The 18,524-nt window shown below is 49.0% G+C and overlaps 1 protein-coding gene across 2 annotated transcripts in view; it reads left to right on the forward strand.

The window, feature by feature from the left end:
• Positions 1 to 4,285: 4,285 nt before the first annotated feature.
• RBM19 (RNA binding motif protein 19) overlaps positions 4,286 to 18,524 on the forward strand; it is a 127,465-nt gene continuing 113,226 nt past the window's right edge. For both annotated transcript variants that reach the window (XM_019734080.3, XM_074321072.2), the window contains exons 1-9: positions 4,286 to 4,443; positions 7,901 to 8,083; positions 9,402 to 9,527; positions 9,734 to 9,772; positions 10,115 to 10,307; positions 11,406 to 11,689; positions 12,804 to 12,884; positions 15,728 to 15,806; positions 17,888 to 17,959. In XM_019734080.3, coding sequence (XP_019589639.3) covers positions 4,408 to 4,443; positions 7,901 to 8,083; positions 9,402 to 9,527; positions 9,734 to 9,772; positions 10,115 to 10,307; positions 11,406 to 11,689; positions 12,804 to 12,884; positions 15,728 to 15,806; positions 17,888 to 17,959 — 1,093 coding nt within the window. In that variant the 5' untranslated portion in view covers positions 4,286 to 4,407. The remainder of the gene's footprint in view (positions 4,444 to 7,900; positions 8,084 to 9,401; positions 9,528 to 9,733; positions 9,773 to 10,114; positions 10,308 to 11,405; positions 11,690 to 12,803; positions 12,885 to 15,727; positions 15,807 to 17,887; positions 17,960 to 18,524) is intronic.

Raw genomic sequence — 18,524 nt, forward strand, 5'->3', positions numbered from 1 at the left:
TAGGTCAGTGAATTAGTCTGGGTCCCCTAGAGAAACAGAACCAATAGGCAAAATATGGGGTGGGGAGAGAGAGAGAGAGAGAGAGAGAGAGAGAGAGAGAGACTGTAAGGAATTGACTTATATAGATATAGAGGCCGAGAGGTCCCAAAATCTGCAGTTGACAAGCTGCAGCTCAGGAGCTCAGGAGCCGGAGTCTGAGTTCGAAGGCAGACGCAGACCCATCTTCCAGCTCAAAGACAAGCAGAAAGAATTCTCCCTTACTCCACCTTTTGTTCTATTCCTTCAGGCCTCCAATGGATTAGCTCAGGCCCGTCCACATTATGGAGGGGAATCTGCTTTATCGGTCCACCAATTCAAGTGTTCACCTCACCCAGAAATACCGCTAGCATAACTGTTAACCAAGTATCTGGGCCCCCCATGGCCCTGTCAAGTTGACTCATAAAATTCACCATCACGGTCAACTCGTTGGCTCAATTCCTTTGGGGCAGGCTCAGCTGATCTGGGCTCCTGAGATGTCCGTGGTCCGTTGGCAGATGAGCGGGGAGCTGGCTGGTCTAGGATGGGTACACCCACATGTTTGGTGGTCAGCTAGCTGTCACTGGGGGCGATGGAAGTAAGCAGGCCATGTGTCTCTCCTCACCCACAAGGTTAAGCTGGGCTTGTTGTCAGGGTGTGCAGGGCTCCCAGAGAGAGAGGCAGGGCCCCTGGTTACCTAGGCTCAGATGTGGTATTGCTGTGTCTGCCTCAGTCTGTAGATCAAAATAGGTCACAGGGTCAGTCCCTATGCAAAAGGTAGGGAGCTAGGCTCTCTCCCGATGGGAAGAAATGTAAATCCTCAATGCAGGATGTGGATAAATGAGCGAGGGTGGGGATAACAGAGGTCATTTTTGCATTCAATCTATTACAGCTGGAATTGTGGCTGCATAACTTCTGAGCTGTGACCTTTACACTTTACTTTCAAACAAAAAAGGGTAAAAATTCCTACCTTACAACATTGTTGTCACATGGATCAGTGATCAAGTACAAGAAAATGTGGAGTTCCAGTTCCTGACATGTCCTCAACCCTCTTCTCCATGTAACCCTCCATACTTGTCAATTTCCAGCTTTCAAGGCTCACTGCTTCCAGGAAGCCTCCCCTGACAGCACTCTGGCCCACCATCATCAGACCTACCTTTGGGAAGCACTCTGAACAGTAAAATATTAATAATTGATGTCTAAAATGTCTTCGGGCATTATCCTTTCTACTTAAAATGTCTCAAGCCCCATTCCAGAGGCCACAAGAGCTCAGATTCCTCCTCAATGTCTCTTTTGGTAAATGAATTAGATTTTTTTTAAAAAATCAAACACGCACCCAGCAACAATTACCTCTCTTACCCCAGCGGTCCTGTGCTCCTTCCTAGAGGAAACCCTGTTACCAATTTTTCATTTATTCCTCCAGAGATTGCCAAGCTTGGGGATCAGCAAACATTTTCTATTAAGAGCCAGGTAGTAAATGTATTCTGCTTTGCAGGTATATGGTTTGTCGCAACTACCCAACTCTGCTGTTGCAACAACAACAACAAATGTCCCCAAAGGTAAGACAAATGCACGGGTGTGGCTGTGTGCCAATAAAACTTTATTGACAGACACTGAAATTTGAATGTCATAGAATTTTTGAGTCACAAAACATTCTTCTTCTTTTGACATATTTTTCCAACCATTTAAACATGTGAAAAACATTCTGAGCTGTGAGGCCATACGAAAATGGGCGGTGGGCAGAATTTGACTTGGGATATGTATATCGTTTGCTGACCTCCATTTAGAAGCAAGCATTCAGAGAGTCTTTTTCTTCTCCACCAAAGGAAGCATGCCTCTGCATCTCACTTTGCCCTTAATAGGGTACGTTGGTGATTATTCCACCTCTATAAATACTGACCTCCTACAACTTTTTAATTTTCAAAATACATATTTAAAAATATTTAATAAACTCTTTGGAATCATTTTAGATTTTTTAGAATCACAAAAGGTTGTGAGAATATTAGCGTTTTCATATACCCTGCACCCAGCTTCCCCTATTCTTAACATCACTGTGGTATGCTTGTCATAACTAACGAACCAATAGTGACACACTGTTACTAACTAAAGTCCACGCTTTGTTTGGATTTCCCCACTTCCCCTCCCCCCCCCATGTCTTTTATTATGTTCCAGGATCCCATATCACATTTAGGCATCAGGTTTCCCTCCTTAGGTTCCTCCTGGCTGGGACAGTTTCTCAGACTTTTTTTTGTTTTTGATGACCTTGACAGGTTTGAAGAGTTCTGGTCAGGGATTTTGTAGGATGGCTCTCAATTGGGAGTTGTCTGATGTTTTCCTCATAATTATACTCCTCACACAGAGGAAATCAAGAGTTCAGTACCCTTTCCTCTTTCCATCCAGCCTCTTCCAACCCCTTCTCTCCCCACTGCGGGCCTTTCCCTGGTGGGAAGTACATTCTCTCAGGGTCCAGACACAGCCCTTCTCCTGAAGGCAGCTGGGGGCGGAGCTAGTTTAGACCTGTCTGGTTTGTTTTTTAATCCCCAGGTGGAATCAGAGGGGCCAGCCCGGTGGGATCCAGGTGCCCCCAGATCATTTGCTGGGAGAGAAAAGGAGGCAGGAGACAAAACAGGAAAGCAGGAGAGCAAGGAGACTAATAATAACATTACAACGTGGCTGTTTATTAAATGCACGGGGATATACAGCCCAGGAACAGTCTCTCCTTCCTCCAACATGTGGCAACCATATTTTCTTGGCCCAGCATTGAAACATCAGGATTGGCAAAGAGCATTCCATTTTCTTTTAATACCTTTGAAAGACCCTCTGATTTGTGAATTTCTTCAGGGAAGGCTACATGTAGTTGCACATTTTAATAAAGGCAGTTCATGAAAATAATAAAAGAACATGAGGCCAGGACTGGCTGGGCAACCCGCACTTGCCCTCTCATAAAAGGCTAAGATCTCGGAACTGCTTCATAAAGCCTGCCCCAGCTGGTCCTGACCAGGGTCATGGTGTGCAGAAAACAGCCCCCTAATTGTCATTTAACGAAAGAGCACTTTCATACGTATCAATAAATATCTGTTGAACAAACAAATGACTTTGAAACACCGTGACCTTAAGTCATCGACTCTAGGCTCAAGGGTATATTTTTACGTTTGTGTGTGTGTGTGTGTGTTTTCATTGAATAGACAGTCAACGTCAGACAGAGAGAAGATGAAATTTGATCTTCTGAATAACATATTGCAAAGGAAGTCGTGGGCTGAAGGCCACTACTTGAAAAAGAAGCTATGGCCATGCTCCAATCCCCAGGACCTACGAAGGTGATCTTATTTGCATATACGTGTTATACTGATTTGCATATATAATTAAGTTAAGTTACTTATTTGCATATATAATTAAGTTAAGGGTTTTGAAATGAGATCATTGTGGATGAAGGATGGTCTCTAAACCCAATAGCAGTATCCTGATAAGAGAAAAACGAGGAAGACAGATTTGGCGCAGATGCTAAAGCAGAGCATGGCTGTGTGAAGATGGAGCTGGAGATTGGAGTGACGTAAGTTACAAGCCAAGGCACATCTGAAGTCACCAGAAACTGGAAGAGGCAAGGGAGGATTCTCCCCTAGAGACTTCCAAGGGAGCACAGCCTTGCTGACACCTTCATTTTGGATTTCTGGCCTCCAGAATTGTGACAGAATAGATTTCTGTTGTTTTCAGCCACTAAATTTCTGGTAATTTGTTACAGCAACCCTAGGAAACCAATACACCACATAATCCTATTATTTAAAACTTAAGACTATCTACACGACTTTGAGCAAGCTGCTTCACTTGACTGGTTCCCAGTTTACTCACAGACAAAATAGGAAAAATGTTTAGTTCCAATGTACACATTGCAATGTTTCCAGGTGATGCTCAGTGATCAGTGATGCTCAGTTTCCAGGTGGTGCTCTCTGAGTCTCCTTTTCCCCATCTCTAAAAGGGAGGCAAGAATCCCACATCCTGTCCCCATTCTTAGGGTCGGTTTAGGATTCAATAAAATAAAATAGAGAAGTAGGTTAAAACATCTACTCAGCGCTTAAACCCTAAGCCGGCCGCCTGCAATCCTCCGCCAATGTTAGGAACCAGCGCCCCCTGTCGATTTTGCTTCGTGTCTCCAGGCGTCGCCAAAGAGTTTGCGCCTGCGCAGAATGCAAGCCTCAGGCACGCCCCTGGTGTGTGTGACTTCCTTGGGTAGCTCTGATTTAGCCACGCCTACTTCCGGAGGGGGCCGGCCTAGGTCCGGAGCACATGACTCTTCCGGCTTGCTAAAGATGGCGGCGCCCACAACTGTAGCGTGAAAGTGGTTTGTGGCAGACGCTGTCCATTCGTGCTGGAATCAAAACAGCGGAACCGGGCACCATGTCACGACTGATCGTTAAGAACCTCCCGAATGGGGTGAGTGCAGAGCCTGGACGTGGGAATCTGAAATTGGGACCAGTCGGGAGCCCGGGGTTGGGAGGGAGGTGGCTGGGGAGAATTGACGAGTTTTCGTTCTGGGGTAGGAGTCCGGGTGGATCTGGAACCCAAAAGGGTTAGGATCCTCGGCTTATCCTCATTTGACAGTTGAGAGGGAGGGCATAGTGACTGCTCAAGATTTCACAGCCGGCCTGTGGGTACCTGATACCCAGTCCGACAACTTATCCCAGGGAGATGCCAATCCCCACCTTGGACCGAATGCCTTGCTCCCACAATCCCTCTCGTCCGATCACGTTTTTTTGTTGACTCCTGACTGGGTCGCACACAGTCCCTTCCCATTCAGCGGACTGTTGGGGAGACGATGGGGAGTAATAGGCTTACCACCTGCGTTCCAATTCCAACAGGGCAGGTCGGATTAGTTTAAGACAACGGGGTGGGTGTGAAGGGGCTTTAAGCCATTTATCCAGTGAGTGGCTGGGCGTGACCCAGTCATACTTGTCTCTTTCTCTAGTGTCCCGCACAGAACCTGGCACGTGGGAGGCACTTAATAAACACATGCCCAATAATCGAGTGAAGAAATAGGTGCATGTGTGTGGTATTAGCTGATTGGGTGCAATCTGCTGGCGTGGATCACCTTTATCTATTTCCCTGTAACTTTTCATGCATGGAGAGCCCCCACACCACTGGTGCAGCTAAGAAGCTCATTCCCAAAATACAAAATGTGCCATTTGGATGGTGTGAGAGAGCTTCTGTATTCTTGACCCTACCCCTTGGGAGGCTCTCTCCTTAGAAAGCGTAAGAGCACAAAGCCATTTCTGTTTTATTGCTGTGCTTTTTGTTTTGTTTTAACTTGGAGGGGCAGGAACCTATGACACGATGGTAAAAATTTGAACGGTGCAGTAGTGTGTAAAATGAGAAGCAAAGTTTGTTCCATTCTACCCTCCATCTTTCTCCAGGAGTAACCATCTTCTATGGCTTGGTTTTAGGACTCCTTGCAGACGTCTCTTTATGTTCAGACAGTGTGCTCTCACCTCCATTTCTTGGCCTATTAACCCCAATGACTATCTGCTGACTGCTGATCCCCCCACTGTGAAAGATGAGGAAATAGATCTATTCCTCCCTTCCAGTCTTATTTCTTATTTTTAATTCTGCCGTCATTTACCCTTATTGATCATAGCAGCTTTAAGCAGTGACTCTCGATGCCTCTGATAGATGAGGATGGCTACCCTTCCCCTCGCAATTTCCATGTCATTGTGCTTCTCAGGGTGGCTGAGTTGCTTGACTCGTGTGATGAAAGAAAGAATTCAGAAAAACAATAGTAGTAGCTAACACTTGGAGAGCTTACTATGTGCCAGGTAGTATTCCAAGTGCTTTAGGTAACATAACTCATTTAACCCTCACCATAACCCCACAAGGTAGGTTCCATTAGTGTGCCTCTTTTAAAGGGGAAGAAACGAAGGTACAGCAAGATAAAGTGATTTGCCTGAGGTCACACACAGCTGGTAATCCATAGAGCAGGGAGTAAAACTGAGCAGCCTGGTTCTAGAATTTACATTCATGATCACTGCACGAAACTGCCTCTCTTAGCTTGATTGCATGCGCTTGTCTTCATTCTTTCCCCTCAGATAAACATTAAGTAGTGAGAACTTGTTATGTTGCTGACATTGTTGATAGAGGTGGATAAGACTCAGTCCCTTCTTTTGTGGCACTTGCAGTCTAATGGAGGAGACAGACACCAGACCACTCAGACAGAAGGTGCAGGGGTTGAAACAGGAACCGGGGCTGTGTAAGCACAGAGGGCTTAATTACCTGGCCCACCTGAGGACTCTAGGAGAAGCTTCCTGGGGAACTTGAGGTGAATGCACTGAAGAGGAGGGCGAGTTAGCCAGGGCTTATCTGAGGAGATTGACCCAGAGGAGACAACAGTAGTGAAACCTCAGAGGTGAGAAGCAGAGAAAGCTGTGAGGAACTTGGCAGATGCTGCTGAAGAGCTTGGTTGGGGCCAGACCATAGAGAATCTCATGTTTTACTTTAGGTGCGTATTCTTGAGCCTTTGGTGTTAGAAAGTCACCGAAAGGTTTTTGACAGAGGAGTAATGGGTCAGACACCTGTGGTCTCTCCCAGTTCATGGGAAGATGAATTCACTTCCCTAATACCGGAGTTGAGTTACAAAGCTTGATGCTATGTTGGACAGGTCACTGATTCTCTGTGAGCTCCCTTCTCTCCTCAATAAAATGATGAGAAATAATTCTTAACTCAGAGTGATGGTGAGATTTCAGTGGGATCAGAATTAAGGACCTGCCTCAGAAAATGTCTTTTTCCTTCTTACTGGGCTGCCATGGCCTCGATTTTCTTGAGTTTTAAAATGGATTTTGATATTTGTGGGGCTCTATGTGTCCCCTTCAACCTGACACTACCCACCCCTACCTACCTACACACACACACACACACACACACACACACACACCTCCCAGTATCTGCTTAAAACTCACTGAGTTGTGAAGGTGGCCCTGGCTAGAGGGAGGATGATGGGAAGCCAGGAGCCAGCTTTATATAGCTTAAGGCTCTTTGATCAAATAATAATATTACTGTATTAGTTTTCTATTGCTACTGTAAGACATTGCCACAAATCAGTGACTTAAACAAAACAAATACATCATGTTACAATTTGGTAGATACTAGAATCAGCAGGGCTGCGTTCCTCTTGGAGAACCTAGGGGAGAATCCGTTTCCTTGCCTTGTTCAGCTTCGGGAGGCCTCCTGCATTCATCGGCTGCTAGCCCCACCCTAAATCTTCAAAGGCAGTAGCGTAGCATCTTACTATGTCTTTCTGCTCCATCATCACATTGCCTTTTCTGACTGACCCTCCGGCCTCTCTCTTATAAGGACTCTTGTGATCATATTGGGTCCACCCAGATAATCCAGGATAATTTCCTCTTTCTCAAAATCCTTAATCTAATCACATGTGCACAGTCATGTAAGGTCACATTTTCACAGGTTCCAGGGATTAGGATGTGGCCATCTTTTGGGGGGGCTTCATTATTTTATCACAATTAGCAAATACAATGTATGCAGTTTCGCCTGTTTGTTCATGCACTCATTTATTCTGACAAGCGTTTATGAGGTACACGCTTTGCAGCAGCCGAAATGCTGGGCTCTTTGTAATTGGTCTTCTTACCCTTCTAACAGCCCACAGGATGGAAAGACTTCATTGCAGCCATTCTGGGTCTTGATTTCCTTGTGAATGAACTGGGTCAGGGTCTTGCTCAAGGCCACACAGCTAGTTAGTGTTCGAGCCAGAGCTGGAACCAGGTCTAATTGTAAAGCACACTCTGTCACCACCTCCTCGAAGGTCACCTTTGGGTTTCCAGCCTGTTCGGTCCCCCTGGCTCTGATGCCTCCCAGCTCCTCCCTCATCGTGCCTGTTCTGTTCTAGATGAAGGAGGAGCGTTTCAGGCAGCTGTTCGCCGCCTTCGGCACGCTGACCGACTGCAGTCTGAAGTTCACCAAAGACGGCAAGTTCCGGAAGTTTGGCTTCATCGGCTTCCGGTCTGAGGAAGAGGCCCAGAGCGCACTGAGCCATTTCAACAAGAGTTTTATCGACACATCCCGGATCACAGTGAGTGGGCGTGGACCTCGCCCCTGCCTGCCTGTCCAGAGTGACCACTTGATCTTTCCCTCCACACCCCTTGATGTCCTTGATCTCCCTCACTGCTTCTCAAACCTTCATGCCTGCAAATCTCCTGGGGAGCTTGTTCAAGCAGTTTCCTGGGTCCTGTCTCCAGAGTTCCTGATTCAGTGTGTTGGGGATGGGGGCCGGGGAGACCAAGAATTCGCATGTCTAACAAGCCCCCAGGAGATGCCATGCGGCTGGTCCCAACACAAGAACCACTGGTCCACATCCTTCCACCACTCACCCGTTTAGCGAGCACTCAGTGAGCGCTTACTTGACGCTGGGAATTTTGAGAGAATGTGGTACCCTGGCCCCTGTCCTCAAGGAGCCGGCAGCCTCCAAGCAGGCAGGGGGCCAGCAGCTAAACAGGCCGCTTCCAGTCAGTGTGGTCAGTGATGACAGGGAAGCACTGGCTCCTGTTGGAGAACAGAGGAGGTGCCTTCCCTTGCTGGGGGTAGGGGTGGGGGTGGGATGGTCAGGAAGGCTTCCTGGAGGAGGAGGTCCGACTTGTGTCACTCATGTGCATTGAATGGCTTTTCTCATTACCCTAGAGTTGTTCTCTGGGACCGTTTGAGCTCGCTTCACAGTCATTATGGTAATACCAGCAGCCGTTAGCTCCGTATTACCTGTCCCAGACCCTGTATCATCTCATTTCATCCACAGCCACACTTGGATTGGATGGCTAAGAGCTCAGGCTCCAGGGCCACACCCCTGAGTTCCAGCCTTCATTCTGTCACTTTCTACCTGGGTGACCTGGGGCATGTTACTTGTCTGCGTTTCAGTTTCCTGATCTGAGAAGTAGGGAGAGTCGTGGTTCCTCCCTCCCACTGTTGGGAGGCTCAGGGTGCAGCAGGCCCTCAAATAATGTCGTTTTGTTCAGTGTCATTTGGCTCAACATCGATGAGATGCCATAGGCATTTAACTCTTGTTTATCTCAGTTAGCCTGTGGGAAAATGGGTTTTGTTATGTTTCACTTAACGTCACAGCACTTATGATGTTAAGTGAGACCCTACTGTAGTCATACATGCAAAGCATTTAAGGCCACCTGGCACGTGGAATTTTTCGGTAAATGTCAACGAGCACAGTGACTTGAAGGAAGAAAAAGCCAAGGCGAGGGGAGGATAAGTAGTTTGTTCCCACTGACTTAGCTAGTCAGTGGCAGGTGCCTTTTTAAAAAGCCTGAGCTCCCAGGTGCTGAAGGGCAGCCACCCATGCTGGTCATGGTGGCAGGTGTCTCCATCGTCACCCTCTATCTCTCATGTAGGTGGAGTTCTGCAAGTCATTTGGGGACCCAACAAAGCCCCGAGCCTGGAGCAGGCATGCCCAGAAACCAAGCCAGTCCAAGCAACCTTCAAATAACAAAGACTCCGTCCCCCCAGAAACTGAGAAGGTACGTAGGAGGTCACTTGTGTCCACGTGCCTGGTGTCAAGGTGATCACCCCTGGGTGGGGGGGGGGGGGCTGGGAAGTGGGAGCAGAGATGACCTGAGAATTCCTCTCTGATGGTTCCTGAAGAGGGGCCCTCCCCAGGCAGTGTGGTTCCGACCCCCCTCACCCTTCACCTGTGACCCTCATTGTCTGTGCCTTCTGTTTTCAGAATGACAAGAAGAAAAAGGTAGCAAGTGAACTGGAGAAGGTGAGTGTCCTGTTGACCAAGAAAGCGGGCACGCAGGGGCAGTCCCTGGGGGGGGTGGGGGCCGTAGCAGGCGTGCAGAGGGCAGAGGCCGGCCTGGCCAGCAGAGCCCGGCCTGTCGTCTCCCCTGGCCATGTCTCTGTGGCTTCTTCGTCTTCTTATCTGATGAGAGTCCATTCTGCCCTCCCAGGACTGACCCAGCTGACCACAAGGGTCCTCTAGAGACCGGGGGGAATGAACTTGGAGGACACTCTTACCCTCCTGAAAGTTAGGAGGGGTGAGCCTGACATGAGCCTTCTCTTTCTGTTGTCCCTTCTTCCTGCTGCCCTGTTCCGGTACCACCAGCTGAAGGAAGACACCGAGTTCCGGGAGTTCCTGTCAGTTCACCAGAAGCGGGTACAGACAGCCACGTGGGCGAACGATGCCCTGGACGCTGAGCCTTCCAAGGGGAAGAGCAAGCCGGCCAATGATTACCTGAATTTCGACTCCGATTCGGGCCAGGAGAGTGAGGAGGAGGGAGCCGGGGAGGACCTGGAAGGTGAGGTCATCCACCCGCATGTGTGTGCTTCCTGCCAGCGTGCGTGCCCCTGCCTGTGTCCGGGCAGGCCTGTGTGTGTGTGACATGGGGCCCCTCAGTGCCAGGCAGGGCCAGTGGGCCAGTCTTGTGTGGGTGGTGATCCCAACCGCAGTTACTGTGACCTTGACTGATCTGGTCACTTACTCATTCAGTCAGTCAGTCACTCAGATATCGAGCCCCTGCGGTATGCCAGGCACTGCTTTGGGCATTAGGGATACAGCGGTGAGCAACAGACAGAAGAATCCTGCCCCCGTGGAGCTGTCAGCCTGGTGGGGAAGAGAAACCTAAAGAAGGAAGTCCACTATTTAGGGTATCACGTGAAGGCGAATGCCACAGAGAGAGAGCAGGAAAGGGGGTGGCAGAGTTCTCGGGGAAGGCCTGTGAGGAGGTGCAAAGGCCAGAGGGAGGTAAGGGAGAGAGCCACTGGCCTCAGAAGGGGCTCACGATGCAGCGGGGGACGGACGGGTGCGTGAGCAATTGCATCCAGATGGGAGGTTGGGGATGGAGGACCGGGAATTGATTTTGGTTCAAAGCCAGAGAGTGAATTTGATGGGAATTTTATGCGTGGTAAGGTTTCTGTGCAAAGCTGGTATCCATTGGGAGTGGGTAGGACCCAGTCATGGAGGGGACAGGGGGCAGAGGACACGCAGGGAGCTCTGCTGGCTCAGGATGGAGGAGCCCAGAGGAGAAGCCAGTCGGCTCAGCTGGCCTGATGGGCAGGAATTTGGGTTTTATCCTGGTGAGTGTCTGGAAACCACTGGAGGGTTTAATCCAGGAATGACAAAAAAAAAAAAAAATCCTACAGGAAAGAACGGATTGAGGAGGGCAAAGCTCGTGCTGGGAACCATCACATGTAACACGTGAAATATCAGAACTCCCGTGTTTCACCCCATTTGACATTATTTATCAGAGGACTCGGGGGCTGTGTGGCACAGGGCCGCTGGTCCTGCTGGGCTTGGCACCTCTTGCCACCCACCAGTGGCACCGCCATGCCATCTGCCGTCCCAGGCCTCTGGTTTGCTCGTGACTGTCGCTGACTCCCAGCCCGTTCTTTTCCAGAGGAGGACGGCCTTGAATCAAAGGCAGCTGGGAAGAAGGAGCTGTCAGACATGGATTACCTGAAATCCAAGGTGGTGAGGGCCAAGTCGCCGTCTTCCTCTGAGGAGGAGGAGGAGGAGGAGGAAGAGAGTGAAGATGAAGCCGTGAACTGTGACGAAGGGAGTGAGGCCGAGGACGGCGATTCCTGCGCTGCCCCTGCCCGGCAGGATGGAGACAGGACAGGGCCCAGCCCAGAGCCAAGGCCCCCATCTGGGAACAAGAAATCACAGGAGGCCCGAGCAGAGGTGTGTGTGGATTGGGGTGTGCGGGGGTGCCTGGGGAGGTGGCCACCTCATCTCCCACCTGGGAGTCCTCTCTGCTTAGAGACAGGGCAGCTTGTCATGTCCTCTGGGTCCCCATTCCCTCATCTCCCAGGGGTCTCAGGGCATCCGCCCTCCTCCTGCCCGGCCCTTTTTTTCAGAACTCCAGGCTTCTTTAGCTCCCTCTTTTCTCTTTCCCCATCCCCCTCCCGCCTTTTATTTTCTGCCCCTTCTAATTGCCACACCCTGTCCTTTACTCCTGAAAATGTGTATCCCAGCGAGGTCCTCGAGTATGGTGAGGTCGGAGAGCTATGGGTCTAGATCCTGTTCTGACAGGGAGGAGCCGTGGGACTTGGGGCGATGTACTTCTCTGTGGGCCTCTGATCCTCATCTAGGATGACACTCGGCAGAACACTGGTCTCTGTGTCCAGTTTCCAAAACCTCTGTGCCTGAGTGTGTGCTGGAACTCGGAAGGTTTCGGGTTTCAGGAAGATAACCCCTGTACCCTATGTAATCTAGCACTGCAGTGGGGTTTGGGGCAGCACCCCACGATCAAGCATGTGACTGTTTCTGCCGTGAATCCAGAATGTCCACTCGTGCTACATGCGATAAATGTCATCTCGAAATTCCCTCCTGTCAGCACAGAGCAGGCTTTGCTGGCAGATGTGTTCAAGTCCAGGCAGGTTTTGTTGCTGAAGAAGTCAGAAAACATTTAGGTTTTTCAGAGCTATTTGGATTCCAGAATTACAGAAAAGATCCTTAACCTATCCTTTCTCTAAGGTCGTTTTGAAGATTCAATAAGACAGTGGTGTTTGCAAAGTGTCAGCACAGAATCAGTGGCAGTGAATGTCACGTGACCTCAGGGCTCCTTCCCATGCTCCCTGCCCCTCCATGTAGCCTGCGGCCCCTGTTGGCACCCCCTGTCTCTGACTGGCCAGACGGCGCATCCAGGGCAGGCATGACACTTGCTGCCATTCCTGTGCCTCCCGCCCTGGCAGCCCGTGCCTCTGTGCACTCCCCGAGATGTCTGGGTCTGCCTCTTCCTGGAGCTGTACCACGGAGCTCCCTGTGCTCATATCTGCTCTTTGCCATCACTCAGACAGAGAAACCAGCAATCCAGAAGGAACCCACCACCCCCCACACTGTGAAGCTGCGGGGAGCCCCGTTCAACGTCACAGAGGTACGTGCCAGGAAGTAGGACAAGGACAGGGAGCCCCTAAGGCAGCAAGAGAGGAAGGTGGGGCGCTTCTGCTGTCTGCGGGCTTTAGAATCAGTTCAGGACTTGACTGGAAGGAGTTGGGAGCCAGAAAAGCCGATAAATAAGACCTCGGGAATTGTCAGGGTTAGGAAACTGGGACAGCACCCGAGAAAGACTGGTTTTACACACTCATCATCTACCCAGAGGTGGGCAAGCTTTTTGTTAGGGAAAAAAAACAATAAAAAAGGAGCAGCTGATAAACATTTAGGGCTTTGTGGTCGATAGTCTGTGTTGCAACTACTCACTCTGCTGTTGTAGCAGAGGCAGCCTTAGATGATAGGTACATGACTAGGCGTGGCTGTGTGCCAGTAAAACTTTATTTACAAAAATAGACGGTGGGCCAGATTTGGCCCACATACTGTAGTATGCGGACTCTGGGTCTGCGCAGCAGAGAACACTGTTTAAAATTTCTCTTCTTACGTAAGTCATAGAAGTTTAGTATAAGAAAAATCATGAATGTAGCTAACTAAAAAGAAGAAAGTCAAAATCACCTATAACTGGGATTACTACTTAAAAAGTCATCCAAACTGAGTTGAGAATGAGAAGAGTGCTTCACCAGATAGGGTGTTAGGATGCAAGTAAAAATCCAACAGGTCTAATTACTGGCTGTCGCAGACAAACGGGCAACCTGCCCCCCACACACACCTGTATCCCACTCATAAATTCTGGGTATATATCTCCTTAGACTTTTTTTCTTTGTGTATAAACAGTGACTTCTTTATTTAGAAAAAAATCCAACTATTTTGAAATTTGTATCCTCTCATTATATCATAAATATCTTTGAATATTGACTACTCTGCTGCAAAATCATTTTTCATGTTGCGTGCTTGTCCTTACTCTGGACAAACTGTGAAATACCCAGTCCCCTAAACTGGGGCGTGGGGTTCTTTCTAATCTCTTGCTGTTGATAAATAATGTCATCAGCATTCCTTAAGCTCAGAGGGCAGCAGATTTTTTTATTCTGTAAAGGTCAGATAGTACGCATCTTAGGCTTTGCAGGCCATTTGTTGTATATCTTCTCCGTTACGCATCTTTTTTTTTTTTTTTTTAATAATAACCCTTCAGAAACGTAAGAACCAGTCGTAGCTTGCAGGCCATATAAACATAGGCCCTAGGCGATACTTGGCCTGTGGGCCGTGGTTTGCCAGCCTTTGCTCCAGATCAATATTTTATCCAAGCAAGTGCGTGTACATTTTTAAGGTGTGATACACAATGTCAGCTGCCCTCTGGAAACTGCTAATTTATACTCCCTTCAGCAGAGTATAAGGAAGTCCATTTCTGCGAACCCTGGGGATTAATCTTCATCAATATGACAGGCGAAAATGGCATCTCGTTTGAATTTATATTTTAAATTATTAGCGAGACCATTCATTCTTTCACATTTGTAAATCTCATGTATATCCTCTTTTGCTGGGTGCCTGATCACCTTTTGCCCTATTTTTCTCTTGAAGGGTTATCTTCTTTTTTGGTAATCTTTCTGTTCACTGATTTTTAAAAAGTAAAACTTAACCAGTTTCTGAGGGACGTGCATTAGGGTTGTACTAGACTATCTGAGTTGTCCGGTCATTTAGAGTCAGAATGCTTTCCATTACCAACCATGTAGATAATCACACACTTTAAGAAAAAAAAAAGTAAATGTTAGATGGCCTTTTGCAAAATTAATACATAAAAAAATCGTCACTTCTTTCTTTTCCACAAACAATAACAGAAAATATGATGGAAGAGAAGATTCCTTTTATATATCAACCAGAAAGAAAGTTACCTCTAGATACTCGATGTGCAGAGGTTGAAAAAGTTGAGGTTTAGTTAACTCAGTAAACTGGGGCACATCGAAACAGTAGAATATGATGTCATTAAAAAGAGTGATGCAGAAGATTCCCCAAGATGTATTATCAAGTGAAAAATTCAAGGCATCAAACAGGTGGATGGGTTGTTTTTTGTTGTTTTTTTTTGGTTTTGTTTTTCCCTCCAGGAGGCACCTAAACACACATTATATACTATGCTAGATTTCTTGATGATTCCTAAAAATGAGGGGGGAAAAATGGTTTTCTTACAAGAATTTGATGATTAGACTTTTTTAAAAAATTAGGAAAAATTCAGAACTTTGTTGAACTTCTTCCTATAATTTTGTAATGCTTTGATTTGTATGTCTGCCCAGACATTGTAAGCTTCTCAATGCTGGTTCTCTAAAGGGCTTAATCCAATGTACAATCAAATAATGATTTCACTCCTTTTATTTTTTAATAAAAAGTGATCAAGAGTGATGTGGGCATTGGAATTGTGGGCCATTTTTGTTTCCTTGTTTGAACTTTTGGTGTTTGCTAAAATATCATACTCTGTGCATTTTTAAAAATGTGTTTAAGTTACTCATGTCCAAAACAGAAATAGTCAAGAAAGTTGGGAACTGTCTACAGCAGCAGCACTTTCCATGCCTTAATGAGAAGTGGAAAAGGCCAGATTTAACCCCAAATATATAAAAAGGTACTTAGGAAAGCGAGATCAGAAACTATACCTTAAAATGCTGATGGTGACATTACTGTTTTATATTTATATTGTTCATCTCCAATTTGCTTCAAATCTTTTTCCAAGGCAGTTTTATTTTATGATGGAGAAAGCATGTATTATTTAGAGGAAAGAGAGAAACCATAAAGGATGAAACACTTCGATAATCTTTCTGAATTCAGGAACTTACCCCATGTCTCTTTATTGGGTTGCACTTTTATTATTGGATTCATAAAGGGGGGAAACTTTTCTTCTCCTGATAGAAAAATGTGATGGAATTCCTGGCACCCCTGAAACCGGTGGCCATTCGAATAGTGAGAAATGCTCACGGAAACAAAACAGGTAAGGTCTGGGATGTTTCGGGGCGGGGAGGGGTCAGAAAGGCCGATGATAAAGATGGAAGGTTGGGGCAGCTGAATTGGGGAGATGTTTGAAGGGCGGCCATTCTTCTTCCGCTTTGTGGTCCCCGGTCCTGTGGATTGGTTAAACCGCTCAGGACAGGGTCTGCCTCTTGTTCCCTGCCTCTGGCAGCCTGGTATATAGTTTTCACCTGTCCTGTTCTCTCCCTCCTCATCTCAGCCACATGTATGGCCAGTGGGCTCACCTAGTCCTTCAAATACATGTCTCCAGTCCTGGGGTTTGCTGTGCGAAGTCCCTGGGCAGCTCTGCTGTTGCCTCCACCCCCCACCCCTACCCCATGCCACCCTCTCCCAGGTTTCCACTCTGGGCAGCCAGCGCACTCCCTGGGCTTTGGAGCCCTGAGTTCTGGCTGCCCTGGGGCAGGGAACATGCTGGTACGAAGGGTCTGAGCTTGGAGAGGTGGGAGCCTGCCCATGCCTGCCTGTTGGCCAGGCCAGGGGTCTGGGACACACAGGAGCAGACTTGGCACTCCAGAGAACCACGCTAAGGCCCTCTGGGCAGCACGAGGCATGCAGGCTATCCTGGGCAAGAAGATGCTGGCTTGGGCCCAGTGGTTGGGAGCTGCTGGGTCTGGAGTCGGGGGAAGAAAGGGTTCCTGCTTCAGGGCTGGTCTTGTTACCCTCGAGTTTCTACATCTCCTTCCCGGCTCTCCCCTGAGCACGAAAGCCCTGCTTGCCAGGCAGACCCATGCACCAGCCCTCCCCCGCCTTGCAGACCTGCCGGGTGCAGTGCCACCCAGCTTCATATCCCAGCTCGGCCACTTGCGAGTACTGGACCTTGGACTAGGGACCTAGTGCCAGCGTCTTCATCTGTGCCTTGCGATGGTCCTGTCTCACTGAGTCGTGAGGATTCAGTGAGTTGAGACACACATGGCATTTAGAACAGGGCTGAACACCTACTGCACCCTCCCTGAGAGGTGGTGGTAACATTAATGGTGGTGTTGGTACCCCTACTTTCACAGCACTTCAGAGACCAGAGGGGGAGCAGGGGCTGGCTGGAGGGAGCAGGAAGGAGCACATATGAGTTGTCAGGGCTGAGAAAAACTGTACTAGAGGCCTTGGAGCTAGAGAGGGCTGTCACGTGAGCATGGTTCTTTCAGAAGGAGCAGAATGTTTGCACAGAAATGCTGCTGAGGAGGCAGCCCAGCCCGGGCGCAGGGCTCCACTGGGGGCTTAAAGCAGGGGGAGACCATGATCGGATTCAGAGTGGTCCCTGCTGGTGAAGGAAGGGTCCTGGGGCTGGGCCCGCGAGGACGCAGAGAGGACAGGGGAGGGCTTTTGTAGTTCACCCTGGGCTGGGCTGCACAGGGTGAAGGAGGAAGGAAGAGGATGGAGGGTGTTTATGGGGATAGATGAGACGTCTGGTTGCAGGAGCAGAGGGGGCAGGAATCACGGAAGCGAATCTAATGGCCTGGTGATGGAGACCAAGTCCCCGTGGGCTTTGGCCCATGTTGCAGCACTGCCACCTATCAGCCATGTGCCCTTGGACATGACTCTAGAAAAGTGGGGCAGTGACACCTGCTCGGCCGCCTCTCCAGGTGAGGCCTGATGAGGTTGAGGATGGAAGTGACTCCGTGCTTGCTTCTGGCGGGGCTTGAGGGGCTCACCGGCAGAGTGGTTGTGGACTTGGGCCCTCTGGTGCTGAGCTGGGCCACAGCGCAGCCGCCACAGGCACGTCTTTCCCAGAGAAGGCCCTGGAGCAGGCCCTGGTCAGGGTGGGAGAAGCTGGGAGGGACGCAGCGGCCTCCTGTGTTCCTGACGCCCACAATCCACCACCTTCATCCTTAAGACCAGGCCATGGGGTCTAAATGCTTCCTGCAAAGGGAGGTTTGGCCGGGGGGTGGGGGGGAATCTTTGCATTTTGGAGATTTGGCAGAAATAGAGGCTTTCCCTCACTTTCAGCTCAGTGTCTCAAGCACCTAGCTCAGCGTACGTGTTCCTCGGTGAGTCCTGCGAGTGTCTGCAGGGCCCGCAGATTTCACCTTTGCCATTGTCCTTTCTCAGGGTACATCTTTGTGGATTTCAGCAGCGAAGAGGAAGTAAAGAAAGCTTTGAAATGCAACAGAGAATACATGGGTAAGGACCCTGGGGCAGGTGCCACCTCTGCCTGGTTTCAGGGCTTTGTTCATCCATTGACTCCACACATTTTTATCGAGGGCCTGCTGTGTGCCCAACACTGTTTGTGGCCCTGAGGAGACAGGCGCAAGCAGAACAGACCAAAATCCCTGCCCTCCTGGAGCTGACTTAGAGTAAACTGACCCAGAGGGGGAGAGACGGGCAGGAATCAAAGGGGCCGTGCTGTGGAAACACACTGCAGGGGAGGGCGGGGATGAGAGGAGCTGTGTTTGTAAACAGGATTGTGTCCTCGTGGGCCTCCCTGAGAAGGGGACATTGGAGCAGAATCTCGAAAAGTGGAGCGAGTAAGCCCTGGCTTTTGTGGAGCAGGCCGTTCCAGTACAGGGAACAGCGTGTGCGAGTTCCTGGAGTCGAGAGGTTGCCCGAATGATCTCCAAGGACGTGATCTATGCCCCCTCCCTAGCATGGACACGTGATTCAGATCTAGCCCCTAGGGAAAACATGAGTTCTCTTAGGGAAGCTGGGAAGCAGCAGTCTTGTATGCAAGGGAGGCGGTACTATTTAT

The sequence above is a fragment of the Rhinolophus sinicus genome, chromosome 9 (genome assembly GCF_057876585.1).
Source record: "Rhinolophus sinicus isolate RSI-liver-muscle chromosome 9, RSI-T2T, whole genome shotgun sequence".
Lineage (NCBI taxonomy): Eukaryota > Metazoa > Chordata > Mammalia > Chiroptera > Rhinolophidae > Rhinolophus > Rhinolophus sinicus.